This window comes from Larus michahellis, chromosome 13 (genome assembly GCF_964199755.1).
Source record: "Larus michahellis chromosome 13, bLarMic1.1, whole genome shotgun sequence".
Lineage (NCBI taxonomy): Eukaryota > Metazoa > Chordata > Aves > Charadriiformes > Laridae > Larus > Larus michahellis.
Genome location: NC_133908.1, coordinates 14,482,412 through 14,501,822, shown reverse-complemented (window position 1 = coordinate 14,501,822; position 19,411 = coordinate 14,482,412). Strand labels below are relative to the sequence as shown.

At 56.7% G+C, this 19,411-nt stretch overlaps 1 protein-coding gene across 20 annotated transcripts; it reads left to right on the top strand.

The window, feature by feature from the left end:
• Positions 1-140: 140 nt before the first annotated feature.
• TPST2 (tyrosylprotein sulfotransferase 2) lies at positions 141-19,399 on the top strand. Of its 20 annotated transcripts, none has more exons than XM_074606853.1 (8): positions 141-246; positions 9,779-9,847; positions 12,592-12,669; positions 12,900-13,807; positions 15,412-15,610; positions 16,972-17,022; positions 18,099-18,147; positions 18,876-19,399. In XM_074606853.1, exons 4-7 carry the CDS (start codon positions 12,972-12,974, stop codon positions 18,126-18,128), a joined length of 1,116 nt encoding a protein of 371 aa, XP_074462954.1. In that variant the 5' UTR covers positions 141-246; positions 9,779-9,847; positions 12,592-12,669; positions 12,900-12,971; the 3' UTR covers positions 18,129-18,147; positions 18,876-19,399. The 20 variants fall into 20 exon arrangements, with proteins under 20 accessions (XP_074462954.1, XP_074462950.1, XP_074462964.1 ...); XM_074606861.1 differs by lacking the exon at positions 141-246 and adding an exon at positions 267-367; XM_074606859.1 differs by lacking the exon at positions 141-246 and adding an exon at positions 3,411-3,509.
• Positions 19,400-19,411: the final 12 nt, after the last annotated feature.

The window sequence follows — 19,411 nt, the reverse complement described above, 5'->3', positions numbered from 1 at the left end:
CCCCCGCGCTGCCTGTGGAGCGTCCCGGGCACGCGCACCCCGGCCGCTGCAGGCACGCGCCTGTCACGTGACATCTCCCGCCGCCGTCCGCGCGCCCCCGGTGCCGCCCGGTATCGCCCGCGGGCGGCGGGGCGCATGCGCAGTGGGGGCGGCGCGCGGCGCGGGGATCCCGGCCCCTCGTGCGCGTGACGTCGCCGCGTCTCGCGCCGCTCCGGGCCGGCGGCAGCGGCGGCGGCGGCGGCCCCGGTAAGTGGCGTGTGGGGAGAGGGGGGGAGGGATCGGTACGGCGCGGCGGGGGCTGCCAGCGCTGCTCGGCAGCGACACCGGCAGCGACACCGTGCCCCCCCGCCGCCGCGTCGGCCGGCAGGTGACAGCGGCGGGTCCGGGCGGCGCTCGGTAGCGGCGGGGCGGGCGGGGGGAGCGCGGCGGGCAGCGCTCGGTGGGTGGCGTGCGGGGCGCGGAGCGGCGTGGGATGCTCGGTGCTCCGTGCGGGCGGCGTGCGGGAAGCTCGGTGCACGGAATGGTGCAGGGCGCTCGGTGCGGGGTGCTCGGTGCACGGCATGGTGCTCGGTGCACGGAGCGATGCGGGATGCTCGGTGCGGGGTGCTCGGTGCACAGAGCAGTGCAAGGTGCGGGGTGCTCGGGGCACAGAGTGGTGCAGGGTGCTCGGTGCGGGGTGCTCAGTGCACGGAGCGATGCAGGGTGTGGGGTGCTCGGTGCACGGAATGGTACAGGGTGCTCGGTGCGCGGCACTCAGTGTGGGGTGCTCGGTGCACGGAGTGATGTGGGATGCTCGGTGTGGGGTGCTCGGTGCACGGAGTGATGCGGGATGCTCGGTGCACGGAGCAGTGTGGGATGCTTGGTGCAGGGTGCTCCATGTACCTTTTTTCCCCCCCTCTTTCCTTCCTTCCGACACGCTCCCCTCACCCCCAGTCTCCCTGGCACCCCTTTGGGAGCCCTCCATCACCCCTACGTCACTGTACAGGACAGCGGTGTGGAGAGCAGGCTTGGGCACGCTGCTTGTCCGGAGGCACCCACGGGCTGGGGCTGTCCGTCCGTCCATCCAGGCGCCTGGGGCTGAACTCGGGGGTTGGGGCAGCCCTCCTCTGCTGGGGCGAGTGGCTGCCTGTGTCGCGGTGGCCTGGGCAAGCGAGTGCTTGGTGAGAGGCTGCACCCATGGGTCTCGCTCGGCGTTAGCCTCAACTTTTGGGACGAAAGGTGTTGGGCAGCATCTGAGGTCTGGGTGGCCATGGGGTGCGGGTGCCTTGGCAGGGACATTGCAGACAGGCTCCTGAGCAGCTGCGATGGTGCCTCGCGGCCCCCCCCAAAACACCGATGCTCTCCCTGCTCTGCCTTTCTGTCACCGAGCCGCTGCCCTGTGGTGCTGCATGGCAGGGATGCGAGATCCACGCTATTTCCGTAGCAAGCTCGAGTTCCTTGGGACTTGTGGCTGGAGCCACAGTCCCTGGCGCTGCTGGCAGCGCGTTCCCACTGCCGGCAGCATGAGCTGGGCCACGCTCTTCCATGGGAAGGGTATGGTTTGCATTGCGTGGGCCTTTGTTCTGTCCCTCGCTGTGTTTGTTTGCATGCTGGGTCTCCGTCCAAAAAACATCTCACAGCTTGAAACCCCTTCACACGTCTTCCTCTTGCGATTCGGAGCCCGGCCCCGCCAGCTGCTTGTGCTTAATATACGGGTGGTGAGTCTCCCCTGCGCACAGCTGTGCCGCTCTCTCACGCGCGGGTACCGAGCGAGGGCGAGTGGAGAGATTAAAATGATTTGTACTAACAGGTTTCCAAATTTGACGTTGCTTTTCTGGGAATACTGCAGTGTGCTCGTGGGGAGCTTGTCAAGTGCCAACGCAGGTTCAAATGTTTCCTGCGAGCAGGGTTTTGTAATAGCGTGGTGCCTGACTGCAGCTTGTGCTCCTGCGTGTGTGGCACTCGGCAGGAACAGCCACGCCGTGCCGCCCGCAGAGTGAGCCAAGGGTCTGCAGGGTGCTCAGGCAGGGGGGGCAGCCCCTGGAATTTGGGGGGTGATTTCCAGTGCTGATCTTTGTAGATGTTCCACGGTTTGTTCGTGAACCCGCAGGGGTGGAGTTGGAGGGGTTTGAGGAAGGGACTGGTGGAACTTGCTGGTGCACCCATCAGCGTCCCGGTGTTTTGGTCCAGGGCATTGAGCTTTCTCCATTCCTGCGAGTTCCTTCTGTGCCTGTGTGCGCGCTTAGGGGGTAACGCTGCTCTCTGGGGGTGCAGTGGCTGACTGATGCCAGCAGCTGCGCGTTTCCCAGAAGACCGGAGCATCGCTGCTAGGACCCGGCCATGAGAGCCAGTTTCCACACCTCGGTGTTTGGCAGCACGTCAGCTGAGATGGGGCAGCCACCACCGTGCTCCGGGCCCCCTTTGCCAAGCTGAAAGCGCCTCGCCTGGGGTGAGCAGCACCGTATCCCGCGGCAGCAGCTGAGCCGGGCATGGTGCCGCATGGATCCTTCCTGGCATCACCCGGAGCCAGTGCCGGCATCAGGGGCATCGCTGCAGGGGGACGCGGGCAGAATTGTGCCCTCCACACCGGTGCTGGCGAGATGTCCCAGGCTGGGGGCGAGGAGGCAGGAGCCGATGCGGGTCTCTCCAGGACATGGTTCGCTGGTGGGCTCACCAGCAGGACGGGCAGGCTCATGCCGCTGCCGTTCTCTGCCGGTAGCTTTTAAAAACTGTATTAGTAATTTCTGTCGCTATTTTAGGAAGATACTTCCAAAGGCAGTTTGCATTACAGATACGCTGAGCCTTCAGGGGATGTGCGGGATGGCAGGAGCGCTATAAAACACAGTGACTTGTCAAGAACATTTTTGGAGAGAGAAAACAAACACCCAGCAGGTGGTTTTATTTGGCACCGTACAGATGCGTCTTCTGACGAATTTGTGATGCATTTAGGAAGCCTCAGCTGAGCATGTTTCGCTTTGGATTTCACAGCCCTCCGAGCGCAGGCAGCGAGCACGTGGGCCGGCGGGAGAAGCTTGCCATGTTGTCTGCCTGCTTTGTTTCGTACCATTTTGCAAGCCTTTAGTCTGTGCAGTTCTCCTAAACCTCTATCCGTCTCCAGTATCGCAGGGATTCTCCTCGAATCCTGTGTAATGGTGAACGATGCTTTTTTTTTTTTTTCCCCCCTTTTCACGCCCAATCCATCCTTTTTGCTGATCTTGCAGCACAGGTGCAGGCAGGAGCATGGGCTGGCAGCGCTGCCAGGGGCTGGCCGTGCCCGTAGGAGCCATGCGGTAGGCGACAGGCTCACCAAGGAGCCCCCCCGAGCCCCTTGCCCTCTTGCTGGGTCAGTAAACAAGACCCAGTGATAGCCGCAGAGGGTTGCTCAATCCGCAGCGCTCGGAAGTTAAGCAAGCGGCTGGTTCCCATCGTGCGTTCCCAGGCGAGTGAGCCCAATTCGAGACCGGCGAATCCACAAGTGGCTGCGGCGTCGAGGTGCTTCTCCATGGGGAAACGACTGCCGGCTCGTCAAGGTGCTTTTCCGTGGAGAAATGACCACCATCTCATTGGCTTCGGAGCCGCTGGGATCCGCAGCCTGTTGTAGCAGGACAGGGAGAAGCAGCTGGGTTTTTCCAGTGCTCCTGTTCCTGCTCGGTGCTGGGGGTGGATCCTGTGGCGTGAGTGACCGTTTCTGGCAGCGGCTTCGCCCAGACACGCTGCAAGGGTGGTGGGAGAGCACCCAGCCCCCCCGGCCGGCTGCCAGCTGTGCTCACAGCTGGCTGTGGGCTAGCGCGGCGGGGTGCGGGTGGCATGCAGAGGCAGCCCTCAGTGGCCCAGCGTTTGCAGCTGTAAATGGCAGCAGAGGATGCAGGGCTCGCAGCTGCGTGTCTGAAGACAGGAACAGAGCCGTGAAGCACTCGGATGTGCTGTTCAGGGTAATTTGTCTTACGGGTCAGCCATGCCGCGCACAGAGCAGCACATCTCGGAAGGAGCCAATTCCATTCCTTCCATACACGGTTTCACGGGAAGAGCTTCTCCCACAGCGGGGCTTGGTGGGAGGTGGTTGCACGTCCTCGCTGGGGGCTGCGCGGGCAGAGATGGCTTTTGTGTCGTATCGAGTGGGAGGCCACGTATTCGCACATTGCTGAAGTTGGTGCTGGGCAGCACTCTGTGCCCTTCCCAAAATTACTGGCTTTGTGAAAATGCCAAACACTCGCCCTTGTGGCAGCCAAAATGCCGAGCCCCGGCCCCGGTGCCGGTCTGTGCAGGGAGATGGGGCATCGCTACCGAAGCGTGGCTGGCCGTGGCGTTTCCTCCTGGCCCGGCAGCCCTTCTGTCCACGTTACCCTCTCCTCAGCCAGCTCTGGGGACGGCCTGGTGTTGCTGCATAGGGAAATAAAATATTTTGATTTTGCTTCTTAAGCAAATTTGAGGTTTTGGGGTTTCTCTTGCAGAAACCACCTTTTATTTGCAAATCCTGATCTTTGTGCCTGCAAGAATGGAGCTTGTTGAGACTTACGGTTTGGCATGTGGATTTGGAAAATATTTTTTTTGAAGATACTTAGTATTTTTTCTAGCAGTTCCTCTGCCTTCTTTTTCTCCCTGTGTTTTATGGCGGGCTCCGACCACCCACATCCACGCGGGGAACCTTGGTTCAGTTTTGGGAGGGAAGCGTCATGTTTGCACCGAGCGCGGTGAATTAACGCGGAGGCTGCAAACTCCGGCTCCCCTCGCCCTGCGGCGTTCCGTGTGCCCCTCTCCCGGTTCTCCGGGACCTATCCTGGGACAGGGGTGGGAGTTCGAGGGATGCTGGTCGGAGGAGCGGGGGAGCAGCTCCGTGCTTCCCAAGACCCCCCTCGTCCAGCTCTGCAGGGGGAGCGGGACGACAGGCCCATGGGTCAGGGCGCAAGGGGAGCGAGCGTGGGAGTGCGTTTGTCTGTCTGTCACCGTTCGTGCAGCGGCACCCGCGCTGGCTTTGCCTTTGCCCCCGGGAGGCAGCGACTGCGGAGTAATTAAGAAAAGGTAAAGCTCGGTGAGTTGGAGCTGCGGATTGATTAAAAGTCAGAAGCGCCCCTCCGAAGTGCAGAGCTCCTGGCCCGTTGCGGCGTAAGTGCTTCCAAAGTGAAGACTGAGCCGATCTGGCAGGCTCCGTCTGTCACTGGGGGGTCACAGACACCCCTCCTGCTGTGGCACCCGTCCCTTGCAGCCCACGGGGTGGCGGGGGGGGTCTCCCTTCTCCGCCTGTACCCCCTCACTCGGCTCAGTCCTTCCAGCGGCAGCTGTACCTCCCGACCCTGCTCCTCGAGCCAAGGCGGGGACGTGGCGAGCCCCTCTCCTCCTGGCTTTGCCGGAGCTTTGCTGGGGTGCGGTGACTTGTGCCAGGTCGCTGGGGTGGGTGCCTCCATCACCGCCTTCTGGCAGCGGCTTTCACTTCGGGCGTTTCATAATTAATAAGCCAGTTTGAGACAAAGGCCGTTGTCTTACGGAGAGGTTGGCAGAGGTGGATAGTGTGGTTTCCATCGCCGGGTGATAAAATGCTGTTGCTGTGCTTGGAATGAGAGGCGGGTGGAGCAAAGATGCTGTAAATTGGTGGGATTTTTATTATTTCGGGAACATTGTAGCATTGAGCAGGATAATAAAATGTTTTTCTAATCATAACAGCCTTGAGGCAATAAACAAACAGTACATTTGTGCTGTGAAATGTCTGTCGATTCTTTGTTGATGTGATTTAGAGCCTGCTAAAGCAGGCTGGCGCGCTGTGCGTGCGTCCCTGGCCAGGCTCTCTGGGGACGGTGTGCCGGAGTGCTAGGCTGGGAACGCGCTGCGTGGCTCAGGGCTTCCACCTCACGGGCTTTTCTGGGCGAGAAAGCTGGTATTTGAAGCCGGTGTGCTCTGCTTTAATCCTCAGGGCATCAGATTCTGCTAGGTTAATTTTCTAGGTACTCAGTCGGCAGCGAGAATGAAATCCCCCGTGTCCCCCTCTTGGAGGAGGGCTTTGTGCTTTGGGAGAAAAGTGGTCTTTTGTGAAAACCCCTCGCTCCTGCAGGTGCAAGCCAGCGATCTCCGGGCTGCAGGAATGTGGGAATTGTGGTGGTGCTGGGGAGCAGGAGCTGTGCCGTGGGGGTGGGCTGTGCCACCGGACCCTCGCACCCGGCCGCTGGGGTGGCTTCGGCACCTGAGCGGAGCGGCCAGAGCCACGGCGAGCATCTTTCGCAGTGAGGGGGTGCGCAGTGAGGGGATGCGGCGAGCATCTTTCGCAGTGGAAGGCGAAGAGGAGATGCTCAGGAGCTGGCATCGTTGCAGGGATGCTGGCTGGTGCATGGCATTGAGTGTGCTCGACTGTAAGGAAACGGGGCAGGACCTACGAGCGCAGCAGTGTCGGCGTGCCCTGCGGATGCTGTGGGGGTGAGCTGAGCCGGCTGGGTGCTAAGGCGCGAGCTTAAACATCCTCCTTGTGGTTTGCGTGCCAAGATGTCTGCTTAAACACTCGTTCTTGCAGTCTTCTGACTATTTCTTCCAGTTTTACTTGGGATGATGTTGGCAGTGCCAATGCAAACCACGGTGCTGTTTGTTCTGTCTGGGGATTTTCAAAGGGATGCATTATCCTGAAGTGCTCTAAAATCCATGTATTTTTACTGGGATTGGCTTCTGGTTCCTGTAGATGCGCCTGGGTTTGTGACCTGCAGTGCATCTTTAGCTTTAATAAGCAAAAACCGTTCTGCTGTCGATGTTGCTGTTCTCACCACTTGGTGGCCTGAAAGCAACTTCTTTTTCCACCCTCCCCTCCCCGAGTGCTGTAGGTGCCACTCAGCAGCTTAATTTCATGCACATAAAAGCGGGCTCTTCTCTCACCTGCAGCAGAGGTTTGTACCAAGCTCCCGTTGCGCCACGGTATTGATTGGGGTGGGCAGTGAACGGCAGAGAGGGTTGGACCCTGCTCCCGCAGGCTGGCCGTCCCCGCGGGGATCGATCCTGGCCCTGGCGGGGGCGGACGAGCACAAACCGCGTTGTGCAACGGGGCTGACGCTGCACTTGGGTGAACCTCAGCCTCGGCCGCCTCCGTGGGCACGCAGCAGCAAGCGGAGATCCCTGCTGCTTCTATGCTTTCCAGGGCTGCTCCTCCACTTCTTGGTGAACGTTTTAAAATTTGCTGTTCAGCTTTCGCTCGGGCTGCTTTGAAATTGAGACGGAGAAACACCCCGTGCGTTGCGTGCCGGCAGTTCGTCCCCTCCCGCTCCTCGCCCTCAGTCCCCGCCAGCTCTTCCCGGCGTTCCTCTCCCGGGGCTCGTTGACCCCTCTCCTCTTTGCTGCTGCCTCCTTAGGAGTCAGCATCTCTGTCCTGCTAAAGGGAGATGCCTTGGAGTCGTCGGGCGTTTTGAAACGCGCATTGCAAGCTGCCACCCGGAGAAGCACGCAAACCTTCGGCGGTGACAGCACTTCTGGGCGCATTGTTGGCCGGAACTCAGGTTGGGATAACAGCGGCCGCAAGCTGTGTTTATTTTTGTGTTGCACGCCGCGTGTGAATTAACTGGAGACTATCAATTAAGTGATTAAATTTTGCTGATTTGTAAAGATGAGCGCTAGATATACTGAGATATTTCTTGCTGACCACAGCTTCTGCTGCCGTTCCACCACAAAGACGTCTGCAGTTCCTCATCCTCTTATTAAGCACCAACGATTTGAACTAAAATTTTCCAGGCCACACCTATGTCTTTTGGGGAAGCCGCAGTTAATAGCAATCATTTCTGGGAAGGGTTTAAAGAAAAACGCGTTTTTTGATGATGTTGAGCTTCTCGGAGAAACTGGTTTGGTTGTTTGTTTGTAACGCTTTGCTGCTTTAAAAAGAAAGGGCCTTGAGATGCTGCTTCATGGCTACAGATGGAGCAGGGCTCCCTGGCTCGCGCGGGGCCGCTCGCCGGCAGCGGTGGCGGTGGTTTGCCCGTTTCACAACAGCAGGTGAAGGAGGCGGTGGAGGCTGCGGTCGGTTGGCGCTGGCCGTTGGTGCTCGCTCGGCCACGGTGTCCGCCCGTCCGGCACAGTGGCACGCTGCCCGGCCCCGCGCTGCAGTGGCAGGCGTCAGGAAGGAAGTCTGCAAGCGTGTGTGTGTCTGTGTGTCTGTCTGCGTGTGCACGGGCGAGAGCTGGAGCCGTTTCCGGAGCAGGGTGTCTCGGGGCCGGGCTGTTAAACCGCTGCCGCTCCGTGCACCAGATCGTTCGTGGCACTGCAGAAGCGCATCCGGGGATGCAGCGGCTGCTCCGCAGACCTGCAGCCTCATCCGGACCTGAAATCCCGTGGTCGATGGAGGCCAGGCCAGGGTCGAGCAGAAAAAGCCTTGCAGGGAAGGAGGGCGATGCGTGCACTGCGGACGAATTCTTGCAAAGTTCGTGCTGGGTGGAGTTTCCCTCTGTTTTTTAATTAGTGTTAAAGCAGAGGGGCTGTGTGACGTTTGATGGCAGCTGGGCAGGAGAGGAGGAGACTCTTGGGTGGCTGGAATAACAATTAGTGTCTGTACTTGAAATGTTCTCAAAAACATCCTCCAAGGCCGGGACGCCATCGTGCATCAAGGGGAAGCTGGCTGCGGGAAGGGCCTGGCTGCAGCGGCCCCATGACGAGCCCATGGTCCCGTGCACACACTGTAAGCCTTGGAGCGGAGTGCCACCCTGCCACCCTGCCACCCTGCCACCCTGCCTGCCCACTGGGTCCTGCCCCTTGGGGTGCTCCATTGCAGCACAGCCCCCAGATGGTGGCTTTGCTGGGAAACCTTCAGCCCTGCTGGGACGGGTCCAGCCTGCTGCTGCCCTCCTGTGCCTGGAGGAGGGTATTCTGCAGGGACACGGCTGCTGCACCGCCAGCGGGATGCGGGCAGCACCCCTGCACTGGGGTGGCGTCACCGGGATGCTCTGTGCTTGCAGGACAGCTTCAGCCAAGGCGGTGCAGGTGGCTGCTGGGCTCCCCAGGGTGGGTGCAGCCCTGTTGGGCGCAGGCGTCGTGTCCTTGTGGGAAATCTGGCGTTTGGGATGATGTGCAGGTTTTGGTTCCCCTACCTGGTGGGGTTTGCATGCCGCATGGGGCCAGTGCTGCTGCTTTGGTGGATGGTGAGGCTGGAGAGAGATTTGTTCCTTGGGCTGGAGCCGGGGAGATGCCGGCAGCGCGGGCAGCTCTTGGTGCTGAGGTTGGCATCCCCGTGACCGCCCCTGCAGGCACGAGCGTGACCTGACAGACCTGGGGAGTCCTCTGGACCCCGTCTCCTTTTGCTGTTACTGGTTTGGGGACTGACCATAGCCTGATTTCAGCATTTGTACCAAAGTCTGTGGCAGGCAGGTCTGGAGCTGCTTCCTCTGGGATGGGCCGTTGCGCCGGTCACTTGTGTGCAATGGAATCGTGCCACGTTCGGGCTGTTGTCCCCCATGTTTTAAACATCCCAGCTGCTCCTGTCCCCCTGAGGCTTCTCCCTTCCAGGAGGCTTCATTTTAGGAAATGACAGCGGTCACCTTCCCGCTTCCCTTGGTTTCCCCTTTTGGCTCAGCCTTGTGAACGCCGCTGTGATGGAGCGGTGCCGGTGCCTCCTTGGGGCGGGTGGCCGAGTCACAAGCGTGCCACATCTGTCTGCCAGCGCTGGCCGTGAGCTGGGACCACCATCTCCACCAGGACCACCTTTCCCTGGGCTCGGAGGGAAGTTGTGAGCAGGAGGGGTACGTGCGGCAGGGGAGGTTGCCAAGGAGGAGAGCATTGCATGTCGGCTCGTGTGCAGATGTCTGTGATAAGTAAGCAAATCGACATTGTGGCTTTTCTTTCCCATTAGGTATTTTCGCGGCCACCTGTGTTTCAGCATGAAGCTCGGCTAACAGCAAAATGAACTTACCGGGGGAAGGTAAGTACATACGGATGGCAGTGCCAGAGCGGTTGATTCTCCAGTGATGCTGGGCACGGGCTGGTGAATATTTCATACATCTGTGTACACCGCCACCGATGTCCCGTTAATACTGTATTGCCTTCAAAAGCTGACAAGAAATGGTTTAAGCCTTGTTTACACTAATGTCCGATCAGCATGCAAAATAAGGAAGACTTGCTGCCTGTAGGACCTCTTGTGTCCTCGTTTGTCACTGCTCTGCTGTCACTTCCCCACCAGCTCCCGTCCTCCCCCGCGCTCTCTGCTCTCGGTGCCAGCCTTGCCCTGGTGGCAGCTGGGGACAGAGCCCCTGGCTGTGGGTCACGGCACTGTCTGAGCTGCACTTGGGGGCTTCCGCCTGGGATCGGCTGCTGGCACTTTGATTTCTGCTCCCTGTCACCAGCTGCAGTGGTTTTTAGTCCCTGCCACGATGTGCCAGAGAAGCCCCCAAGAGCTCCCTAATTCCTGCTGGAGTGGAAAGCTCACAGAGCCAGCTTGGGCATCTGAAGGACTAGAAGGTTGTCTGATCAGACAGCCGTGCCGCCTAATTAAGCCATGATATTTTCCACCAGATATCTGCTGTGGAGGAAATTATCCATCCCCGTGCTCTCGTAGCCTAATAAGCCCCGTAAATTTTGGGGAATTCTTAGCGGAGGTTTGCACAAAAGAGTTGAAAATAAGCCAGGATTGTTTGCGGTCGCTCAGCGGACAGCTGCCGAGCACGCTCACGGATGCTTGTTCATCCCGCCCGGCTACACTGGGGTAGTCCCAGCGGAGAAGTTCTGCTCCAGCCCTCCCAGTGCCCGCGGGTGCCGTGCAGGAGGCAGAGCGGGGCTGTGGTGTGCTGGAGCCGCGGGGAGAGTCCAGAGCACAGCAGGGAGGGAGAAGCCGTCGGCACCTGCCTCTCTGCCTTTCCTGTTGCCCCGCAGCGGAGCCAGAGCTTCCCCATGCTGCTGGTGTCGGATGGGCAGCGGTGGGGGCTACATCTCTGCCCGGGCCGGGGCAGCAGGATGGTCCCAGGGACACGGCACTTTGTCCCACCGGGTGCTGCTGGAGCAGAGCCGGTACCGCGGGCTCCCCGCCAGCCTCCCGCGCCGCACGGCAAAATGAGGGAGTCCCTTTGTTCCTCTCCGGCGGCACTCGGACTGGAGCTGCTGGGAGCATCGCGGTGGGAAACGCTCACTGTAAGCCGTTTTTGCAAAGAACAGAGCACTTCTGTGCTCCCGGCCTCCTTTCGAAACTGCGGATCTTTCCTGTTAATTAGCCTGTCTTGGTCTGCATAGCCGTAATTATTCCAGTTGGCCTTAAATCCTGCCTGCTCCAGCTACAATGCATTGAAATGGGTCTTGTGGCATTTGCAATTATTTTTAGGGTGAACATTTGAATATATTTACATGACTGAAACAGATCAAGATAGCAGGAAGGAGCAGATGAGCGCTTGTCTTTTTAATGGGTCTGAGTCTGCTGCAAAAATGCCAGAGCTGTTTGTTATTCCCTCTGATTTACATCTAAACAAATAGGCCAGCATTTGGTTTTTTGACTTTTGTATAGTACGTGGCCGTGCATTTCAAACTGTTTAACCTTGGTATGTTAACCAAGCAGTTGGCCAGGATGTCAACCATGGTGCTAAAGAGCCACGGAAATCATTTTGGTGGTGATTTTACTTTGCTGCTGGGATGGGAAAACGCATACCTGGGTGGGCAGAGCGGCACCGCCTCTTCGTGCGGCAGTAACCCAGTGGTTTGAGCAGAAGTGGATAAAAGCAGAGCGGGTGGATGGTGAGCAGCTGCCCGCTACATCCGTCCCGGTAGGTGGAGCGGGATGTCAGGGGTTGGAAGGGGAATGGAGCGAGTCCTCCGGCACCCGGCCGGGTCTGGGGCCCCTGTGCTGGCATGTAGGGCAGGGACAGGGGGCTGCCTGGCTCCGGGGGGGCTCTCCTGCCTGCTCCCTGCCGCACAGCGGCTTTGGACGGGCTGCTGCTAAATGTGGTCTTTCATGGAAAGAGTCGAAAGGAGAAAACCTTTTTTTCTGAAGCGGTTCTTTGGATTTTCAGCAAAACAAAACGCGTGGACGTCCCGTTCCTTCCACTCCATTCAGCGCCCGCCCCAGCCACATAATCACAAAGAACTTGAAATCCCTGGGTGAGCCCAGGGGAGGATTGCAAAACCTGTGCTCGCAAATGGAGCAGAAGCGGGGGGAGGGTGTGGGGAGCCGTGCCAGCCTTCGCAGGAGTCCCTCCCGTCAGGCAGCAGAGCGGGGGACTTGCAGAAACAGCAGGCTTCCTGCTGGATATCATCCTACCGAGGCGCGGAAAACCCAAAAAAGCCTTAATGCCAGATGAAGTCTTCCAGGATTTTTATGTAAGGTCAGTCTCCAGAGGAAGGGCATTTAACGCTGACTTTGTGTGTTTGCTGTTAGGCTGCAGATGGTTTAATTTCTCAAAAGTGTTTCATTCTAATGGGTAACTGCCTTTCCTGACTCAGACCCTTAAAATTTGCACGAGATGCTTTTGTTTTTCTCTTATTTCAGCTTTCTCCCCTCCCTTGCGACAGCACATTGAAACAAAAGAAAATGTAGGAAGGAGACAGGTGGCTGAGAGAAGTGAGAAGACGGTGGTGAGCTGAGCTCAGTTTTGGAAGGAAGGAAGAACTGCAGGGAGGGTCTGGGCTTCATCTGGGATGGAACAGACTCTCTGTAAAGATTTTTTTTTTTTTTTTTTTTTTAAGGACTGACCGGGTATGCATGGCCCCTCCTCTCCGAAACATTCCTGGAGCTTTGCTTCAGCTGTAAACTTGTGATTCTGGGTACGCAAACAGTCCAGAAATAATCTCTTTGGGTGTGTTCTGAGGCAGATTTTAATTACCTCCTTGGTAGAAGGCACCTAGCCTGGAAGTTGCTGATAAGTGAAAGAGATGATGAAAGCCTGGGATGGTGTCAGCGTCCTGAAGGAGCCAGGCTGGATGCTGAGGTTGCCGGCGGGGCTGGGCTGGATTGTGGATCCTGCTCCTCTGACCCTGCTGTGTTTCTCTTGCAGATGCCCGTTGGGTTGGACGCTTGCTAGCCGAAAGCTGAAGCGTGGTCACCAGCCTGTGCGGAGGAGAACAGGATGCGGGTCACCATGAGGAGGGTGTTGCTGGTGGTGGGCTCGGTGGTTGCCCTGATGGTGACTCTGCACCTCGGCCAGCAGGTCCTGGAGTGCCAGCAGGTCCTGAGCGAGAGGAGGCACAGGCTGATGAGACCTGAGAACGAGGAGCTGGTCATGATGGACTCCAACCACGTCGAGTACCGTTACAGCAAGGAGATGCCCCTGATATTCATTGGTGGGGTCCCACGGAGCGGCACGACGCTGATGAGGGCCATGCTCGATGCCCACCCTGAGGTGCGCTGTGGAGAGGAGACCCGCATCATCCCCCGCGTGCTGGCGATGCGGCAGGCCTGGTCCAAATCAGGGCGAGAGAAAATGCGCCTGGACGAAGCCGGGGTGACGGACCAGGTTTTGGATGCCGCTATGCAGGCCTTTATACTGGAAGTGATCGCCAAGCATGGTGAGCCAGCCAGGTATTTGTGTAACAAGGACCCCTTCACGCTGAAGTCCTCTGTCTACCTGTCCAGGCTCTTCCCCAATTCCAAATTCCTCCTGATGGTTCGAGATGGCCGGGCTTCGGTCCACTCCATGATCACACGCAAAGTGACAATCGCGGGCTTCGACCTGAACAGCTACCGAGACTGCCTGACCAAGTGGAACAAAGCCATCGAGGTGATGTACTCCCAGTGCTTGGAGATCGGGAGGTCCCGCTGCCTGCCCGTCTACTACGAGCAGCTGGTGCTGCACCCCGAGCAGTCCATGCATGCCATCATGAAGTTCCTGGACATCTCCTGGAGCGACACGGTGCTGCACCACGAGGAGCTGATAGGGAAGCCTGGCGGGGTGTCGCTTTCCAAGTGAGTGTCTTGGCTTTTCGAGGAGCGTTTTCGTTACACAGAGGAGGTCAAGGTTAAAACTGGGGGTGCAGACGCGTTGTTTGTGTTTATGGATGCTTTTTCAGGGCCAGAAGTGGCAGCATGTCCAGTTTTGCTGAATAGCTTTTGCGTTTGTGAGTAGAAGACAGCTTGATTACTAGCAATCTGTTGTACCCGGCAAAGCAGCTTGTCAGGCGAGGATTTTAGGAGCAGGTGACTGCTTTATTCATGTCTTGACAGTGCAGAAATGATTTTGATCTCTAATTTGAGAAGAACTGCTGGCTCTGAAACGTGAGCTCTTTAATGCCTCTTTTCTCCACCCATCCTCAAATACCTCCTTGCCGTGATTACTTTTGCTGCTAATGAATGGCTTTCAGTGGTGAGCAGCAATTCTTGTCAGGTTTGGTGCTGGTATTGCAGAATAAAAGAAATACCTGCTCCGTGGAGACACACCCCAGCATTTCCTCCTTGCTGGCTGTCCGTCTCTGGGTGCCTGGGGGGTGCTTGCCTTCTCCCACTTCTTCTGCTCTTTTAATGCTCTTTATTTCCTAAATGGAGACTTAAGTCTAACTTAGCAAAATTTAATCCGTGGTGTAAGGGAATATGAGCAGTCTTTGTATGAATTGCTCACGCCCTGGGGGTGAGGGCAGCTGTGGACACACAGCTGCTCCGTTTCTCTGTGTTGGCCGTGGGCGTGCGGCCGGGCTCTGCTTCCCCCCGCCCTGAGACGCTCTCCCCCGCGAGGCTGTGCGGCACTGCCTGTGCCTGGGCGGGCGGTAACTGTGAGGCTCGCACGAGGCTCAGGATCCACAGCCTCTGTGCACATACCTCCCTCTTAGGATTCCGGGTCGCCTGTGCCGCGTGGGATGTGGTTTCCCTTGGCTGGAGTCGAGCAAGTGGCTGCTTGCCCCAGGCCAGTGTGCGGAGGGGGGGCTGTACCCACGAGGGGCTCGCTCCTCGGTGGGGTTGGAGGGCAGGGGCATGGCCAGCGGGGAGCATGTCCCATCACCCTTACCCCAGGCAAACCAGGAAGGCAGCTGTGGTGTAGGATAGAGAGACGCAGGCACCTTTGATGGCAGAAGCAATGATTTCTCCAGGGCTTTCAGCACTATTTGCTCAGAGTGGGTTTTGCCGAAGTTGCCTAAACGGCTAAGTTTTTGGATTTTCAGTGGGGCCGTGTGGTGTATCTGCGCTACAGGCCACACATCTTTCATTATTTTCCTGTAATAAGCAGAGGTGTCCTGGTAACACCCTGACCCTGATGCAGGATGGATCCCACCACATATGGGGGGACCCAACCTCTGGGGCCCTGGAAACCCCTGCCAGGATCCGCTCCCCCAGAGCAGGGCTGTGGGTGGGAAGTGGCTGCCCTGAGGCTGTCCCGCTGTCCCTTGCGCCGGCTCTGCCCCGGGTCGACCCGGAGGTGCTGATTATTCGCGCTGCACGTGTGTCTTGGGCATTGGAAGCAAACTGTTGGACTGGCAGTGAACCTGGCTGAAGGCCATTCTGTCTACACCCAGTACGTGAAACCCAACTTTAGTGTCTTGTTTTGTTTGTTTTTTTTTTTCTTTATTATTTTTCCCCAGGATAGAAAGATCAACAGACCAGGTTATCAAGCCGGTGAACATGGAGGCATTATCTAAATGGATCGGGCACATCCCGGGGGATGTGCTGCAGGACATGGCCCACATCGCACCGATGCTCGCCAGGCTTGGCTACGACCCCTACGCCAACCCACCCAACTACGGCCACCCCGACCCCTTAGTTGTCAACAACACGCACAGAGTGAGTGTCGCTGCCGCCTGCCCGTGGCGCTGCCACGGGAGGGAGTGCAGATGCGGGGCGGTGAGGGGCTGCACCCACAGAGCCCTCCGGAGCAGAGGCGGCAGCTGAACCAAATCAGAAAAGAGCAGGGGAGAAACAAATGCTCTCTTCCTTTTGGGAGGCTGGGAGCAACAGACACGCAGTTACACCGAGATGATTTCAAAACAGATGCGTGTGGTAGATTTGAGTCTGGTGTGGCTCAAACTGATGACGTTCCCTATGATTTTGTGGTGGTGTTCATTTCTTCTGTTGTGGCAGATACTGACCCGTCCCTCCCTGATCCAGCCCCGCTCTCGAACCCAGGCGTGGGAGTTACTGGTGTGTGCTGATGTTATCTAGGTGCACAGCTGTAGGCACCAGACACGCCGGTCTGGCCCCAGGAGGACGCGCAGACTGGGCTGTGTCTGTGTGGAGCTCACCAGCCACTCCCGCGGTCCCGCGGGGAATGCGAGTGGAGGCTCGTAATGCACTTGGGCAAAACCAGAAGATTTTCTTTTTTTTTTTTTTTTTTTTTTTTTTTTTTTTTTTTTTTTAGAATATTGACTCATGTCCCTTGAGCAGAACTGGAAGGAAGAAGCTGCAGAGCCACAGACAGCAGTTACTAAACACAGGGAGTTTCTCATGCTTTGGGGCAGACCGGTTCCTCCCTGGCCTGAGGCTGGACTCTGCAGCCGCCCCAGCTTTGCACGTGCTCCCCATAACGGTGCCCTTGGACCAGGTGTCCTTTGTCACACTGGTGGGAGCAGGGGAATGTCTGCGGGTGGGACCAGTCCCCATGGTACTATGTGCGGATCGTGGCCAGGCAGCCAAGTAGCAGCACTGAGGGTCAGAAGAGGTTCCCTGGAGCTGGTCTGTGCTCCAAGTGCTCTGGTTTCTTCCAGTTCCTCCTTGCTCTCTCTGGTTGCTGAGAGCTGTTCTAGGACACAGTGAGCTGGGCGAACATCAGCCCTGGGCAGGGTCAGGGACTCTTTGGGTCTCTGACGTGGACCTTTCAGTACTTCTTGGGATGAATGTGGACAACTGGAACAATGGTAAAGACCAAAATACTCTCCCCTCCCAAGCTAAGGGGGAGACCAGAGAATTGCTTGTGTCGTTTCCCTGCCCATGCAGGATGCCTCTCTCTGTCTTTGCTTTCAGTCAAGGAGGAGGAAACCTCCCACTTTTGCCCCAGTACAGCACCACAATGTAGAACAAACAGCCATTGGGGTATTTCAGCTGGTTCAGGTATACTGGGACATAGGATGCAGTTAATGAGGTGGACTTACCAATGTTGATAGATCCACTACCCCAGAAAGGTCACTCAAGTTTTCTCTTTTCCATAGGTTTTAAAGGGGGATTATAAAACGCCAGCCAATTTGAAAGGTCATCTGCAGGTAAGAGTCTGATGTCCCTTTCAGGTCTTTGCCCTGTTTGGTTAATCCTAGGTGCCTGATCCCTTGCTCCCTCTTATGGGCATTTGCAGGCTGGGCAGCCGAGTGCAGGAAATGTCCCTGCTCTCTTGCCTCCATCCATGGGGGCGATGTGCCTGTCCTTCCTGCCGTGCACCGCTCCCACCTTCCACGCTTTCGTTGTTGATGTCCTGTGTATTCTGCGCTCCTCAGACCCTGCTCATTCATCTCTGCCACCTCCTTCCTGGTCTGCTCGTGTGTTTGGTTTCGTGCTGTGGAGTTCCGTGTTCACTCATCAGAAACTCGTGCTCTTCGTTCTCTTACTTTAAGACACTTCCTACCTTGCACTCTGTTCCAAAACTCTTAACGTTTTCATTGCCGTGGGTCTTGCCTGCCTTAGGGAAGGGGGGCTTGTCTGATTGACAGGTTACAGATAGGTCTAGTTCTTGCGCTTGGGTGTGTTCAGGTGTCAAAAATGGGGCTCCCTCTCTAAAGAGCAGTGCTTGAAAACAATTAATAACCATCTTTCCTAATGCAAAGCAGTCCAACAACATTGCACATACAGACTTAAAAATAAATAAATAAATAAATAAAAAACTTCTTGACTCTCCAGAAAGCACCCCAAGCACAGTAGGGGGATGCAGTAGATTGGTGGTGATGTGTCGATCAAAGGTGCCAGGTTTTACCTGCGCAACATGTGGCCTTCTGAAGAAAGCGGGGGGTTGAGCTGCATCGCCAGCGTCGGGCGAGAAGGTGCAGAGCCCAGTCCCGGCCTGAGGAAGCCGGGCTGCCTTTGAAGCGAGCGTGTAGCGGCTTTCACTGTGAGAGGTGTTCCTGGCGGTTCCCAGATGGCCGCCCAGGGTGGTTCGTGTTGAGTGAACGGTAGCCAAGTAAGAGCCTGCAGTCTCGTGGCAGCGTCTCCTGGCTGCTGGTTCTCTGCCCTCGTGCTGCTTTCCGTGTCCCAAACATTTCCTTCTCTTGCTGCTGGGAACACAGCGGGGAATGTTTTGAGTTGCAGATGGTGGCTTAAAGTTGACCCTTCTGTTTCTGGGTTATTCTAGGTGACTCAGAACACATCATCTTCTCACTAAGAAAATTAATGATTTCCAGGTAAGACCTTGTACTTCATCTTAAGACTCAGGCAAATCTGCCTGCGTTGCTCCAGGGTTAGCATTTTGCTCGTGTAATTTCTTGTGCCTCTGGATTAGCCAGGCTGCTCCAGGCACGCTCGTGATGCAAATTATCTCCTTCACAGTTGCTTTATGTTTCCAGAACAATACCGTTACGTGAGACGATTTGTCAGAAATTCTTTTTCTGAGTGCTGGAAACACGCTTACTTCAGCAAAATCGAAATCAGCCACTTGGGAGAGTTATTACTGACTGTCCCCGTGGGGAGCGTTGAAACGGGATGTGGAAATGTGTAGATGAGCTGAGCTGCCCCCCAGCTGTCTTCTGCGGCGAGCTGTGCACCCGTGGAAGGGAAGATAAAGCAGTTGTATGTGCTGTCAGTTTGGAAAAACAAAGCTGCTGCCTTGGGTTTCTGCTCCAGATACAACTGTTGATATGTTGGATGTTTTTCCGTCTCTCTTTTCAGCTAGCCTCTACGCTAAAACATAAAATGTCATTTTTTTCTTACTAAAAATGACCCTCTAAAAACTAGTTTCTGTGTACAAGCAGTAAAAAAAAAAAAATAATCAGAAGCATTGTGTGAGAACAGAAGTTGTGTGCCTGTCAGCCTGGAGCTGGGACTTGTTTTTTTTCTAACCGTTTAAAACCATTAGTGGGGCACCTGCTGTGACGGGATCCTGCTCCTGAGCCCGTGTGTTTCTCTCTTCCAGAATGCTGCAAATGGCCTTTTGTTGTCCAACAAAGAAGAGTTTGCAATGGCACCAGTGGAAATCGGTTATCCAAGCATATTGCTTGCTAATACTATTGCCAAAATGACTGCTATACGAGGAATGTATTTGCATTTATTTGCAAAGGCCCAACGTTTGACAGGCCGGATCCCCGTCGTCCCGCCTTTTCCCGGCGCTCCGTGGTGGAAGCATCTGCGGAAATCCGCACTCGGCGGGGGCTCGGGTGTGCAGCAGGAAGGGATTTTGTACGCCGCGGCCGGAGGACTCGTTAAACCGTGTTTAAATGTCTCGTAACGCTGTTCTCTAATTCACGGGTCAGAAATAGCCGTCCTGACCTTGTAGAGCCTTTGTGGTGCGAGTGATCCCCCGCCCGCCCCAGCCCTCCCTTCACTGTGACTTACAGAGGCTATTGCAGAGTTAATATATGAGCCGACCCCTCCCCGCCTCCTTCCTTTGTTGCACATCATTAAAGTATTGTTTTAATAAAAAAACCTCCCTCTCTGCTCCCGAGGCCTTCC

Coding starts and splice junctions, on each gene's coding strand:
- TPST2 (XM_074606849.1), top strand. CDS start 12,972: ATGCGGGTCACCATGAGGAGGGTGTTGCTGGTGGTGGGCTCGGTGGTT. Junction 15,611..15,907: donor TTGTCAACAACACGCACAGA/GTGAGTGTCGCT, acceptor CTGTTGTGGCAG/ATACTGACCCGTCCCTCCCT. Junction 15,968..16,184: donor CCCAGGCGTGGGAGTTACTG/GTGTGTGCTGAT, acceptor TTTTTTTTTTAG/AATATTGACTCATGTCCCTT.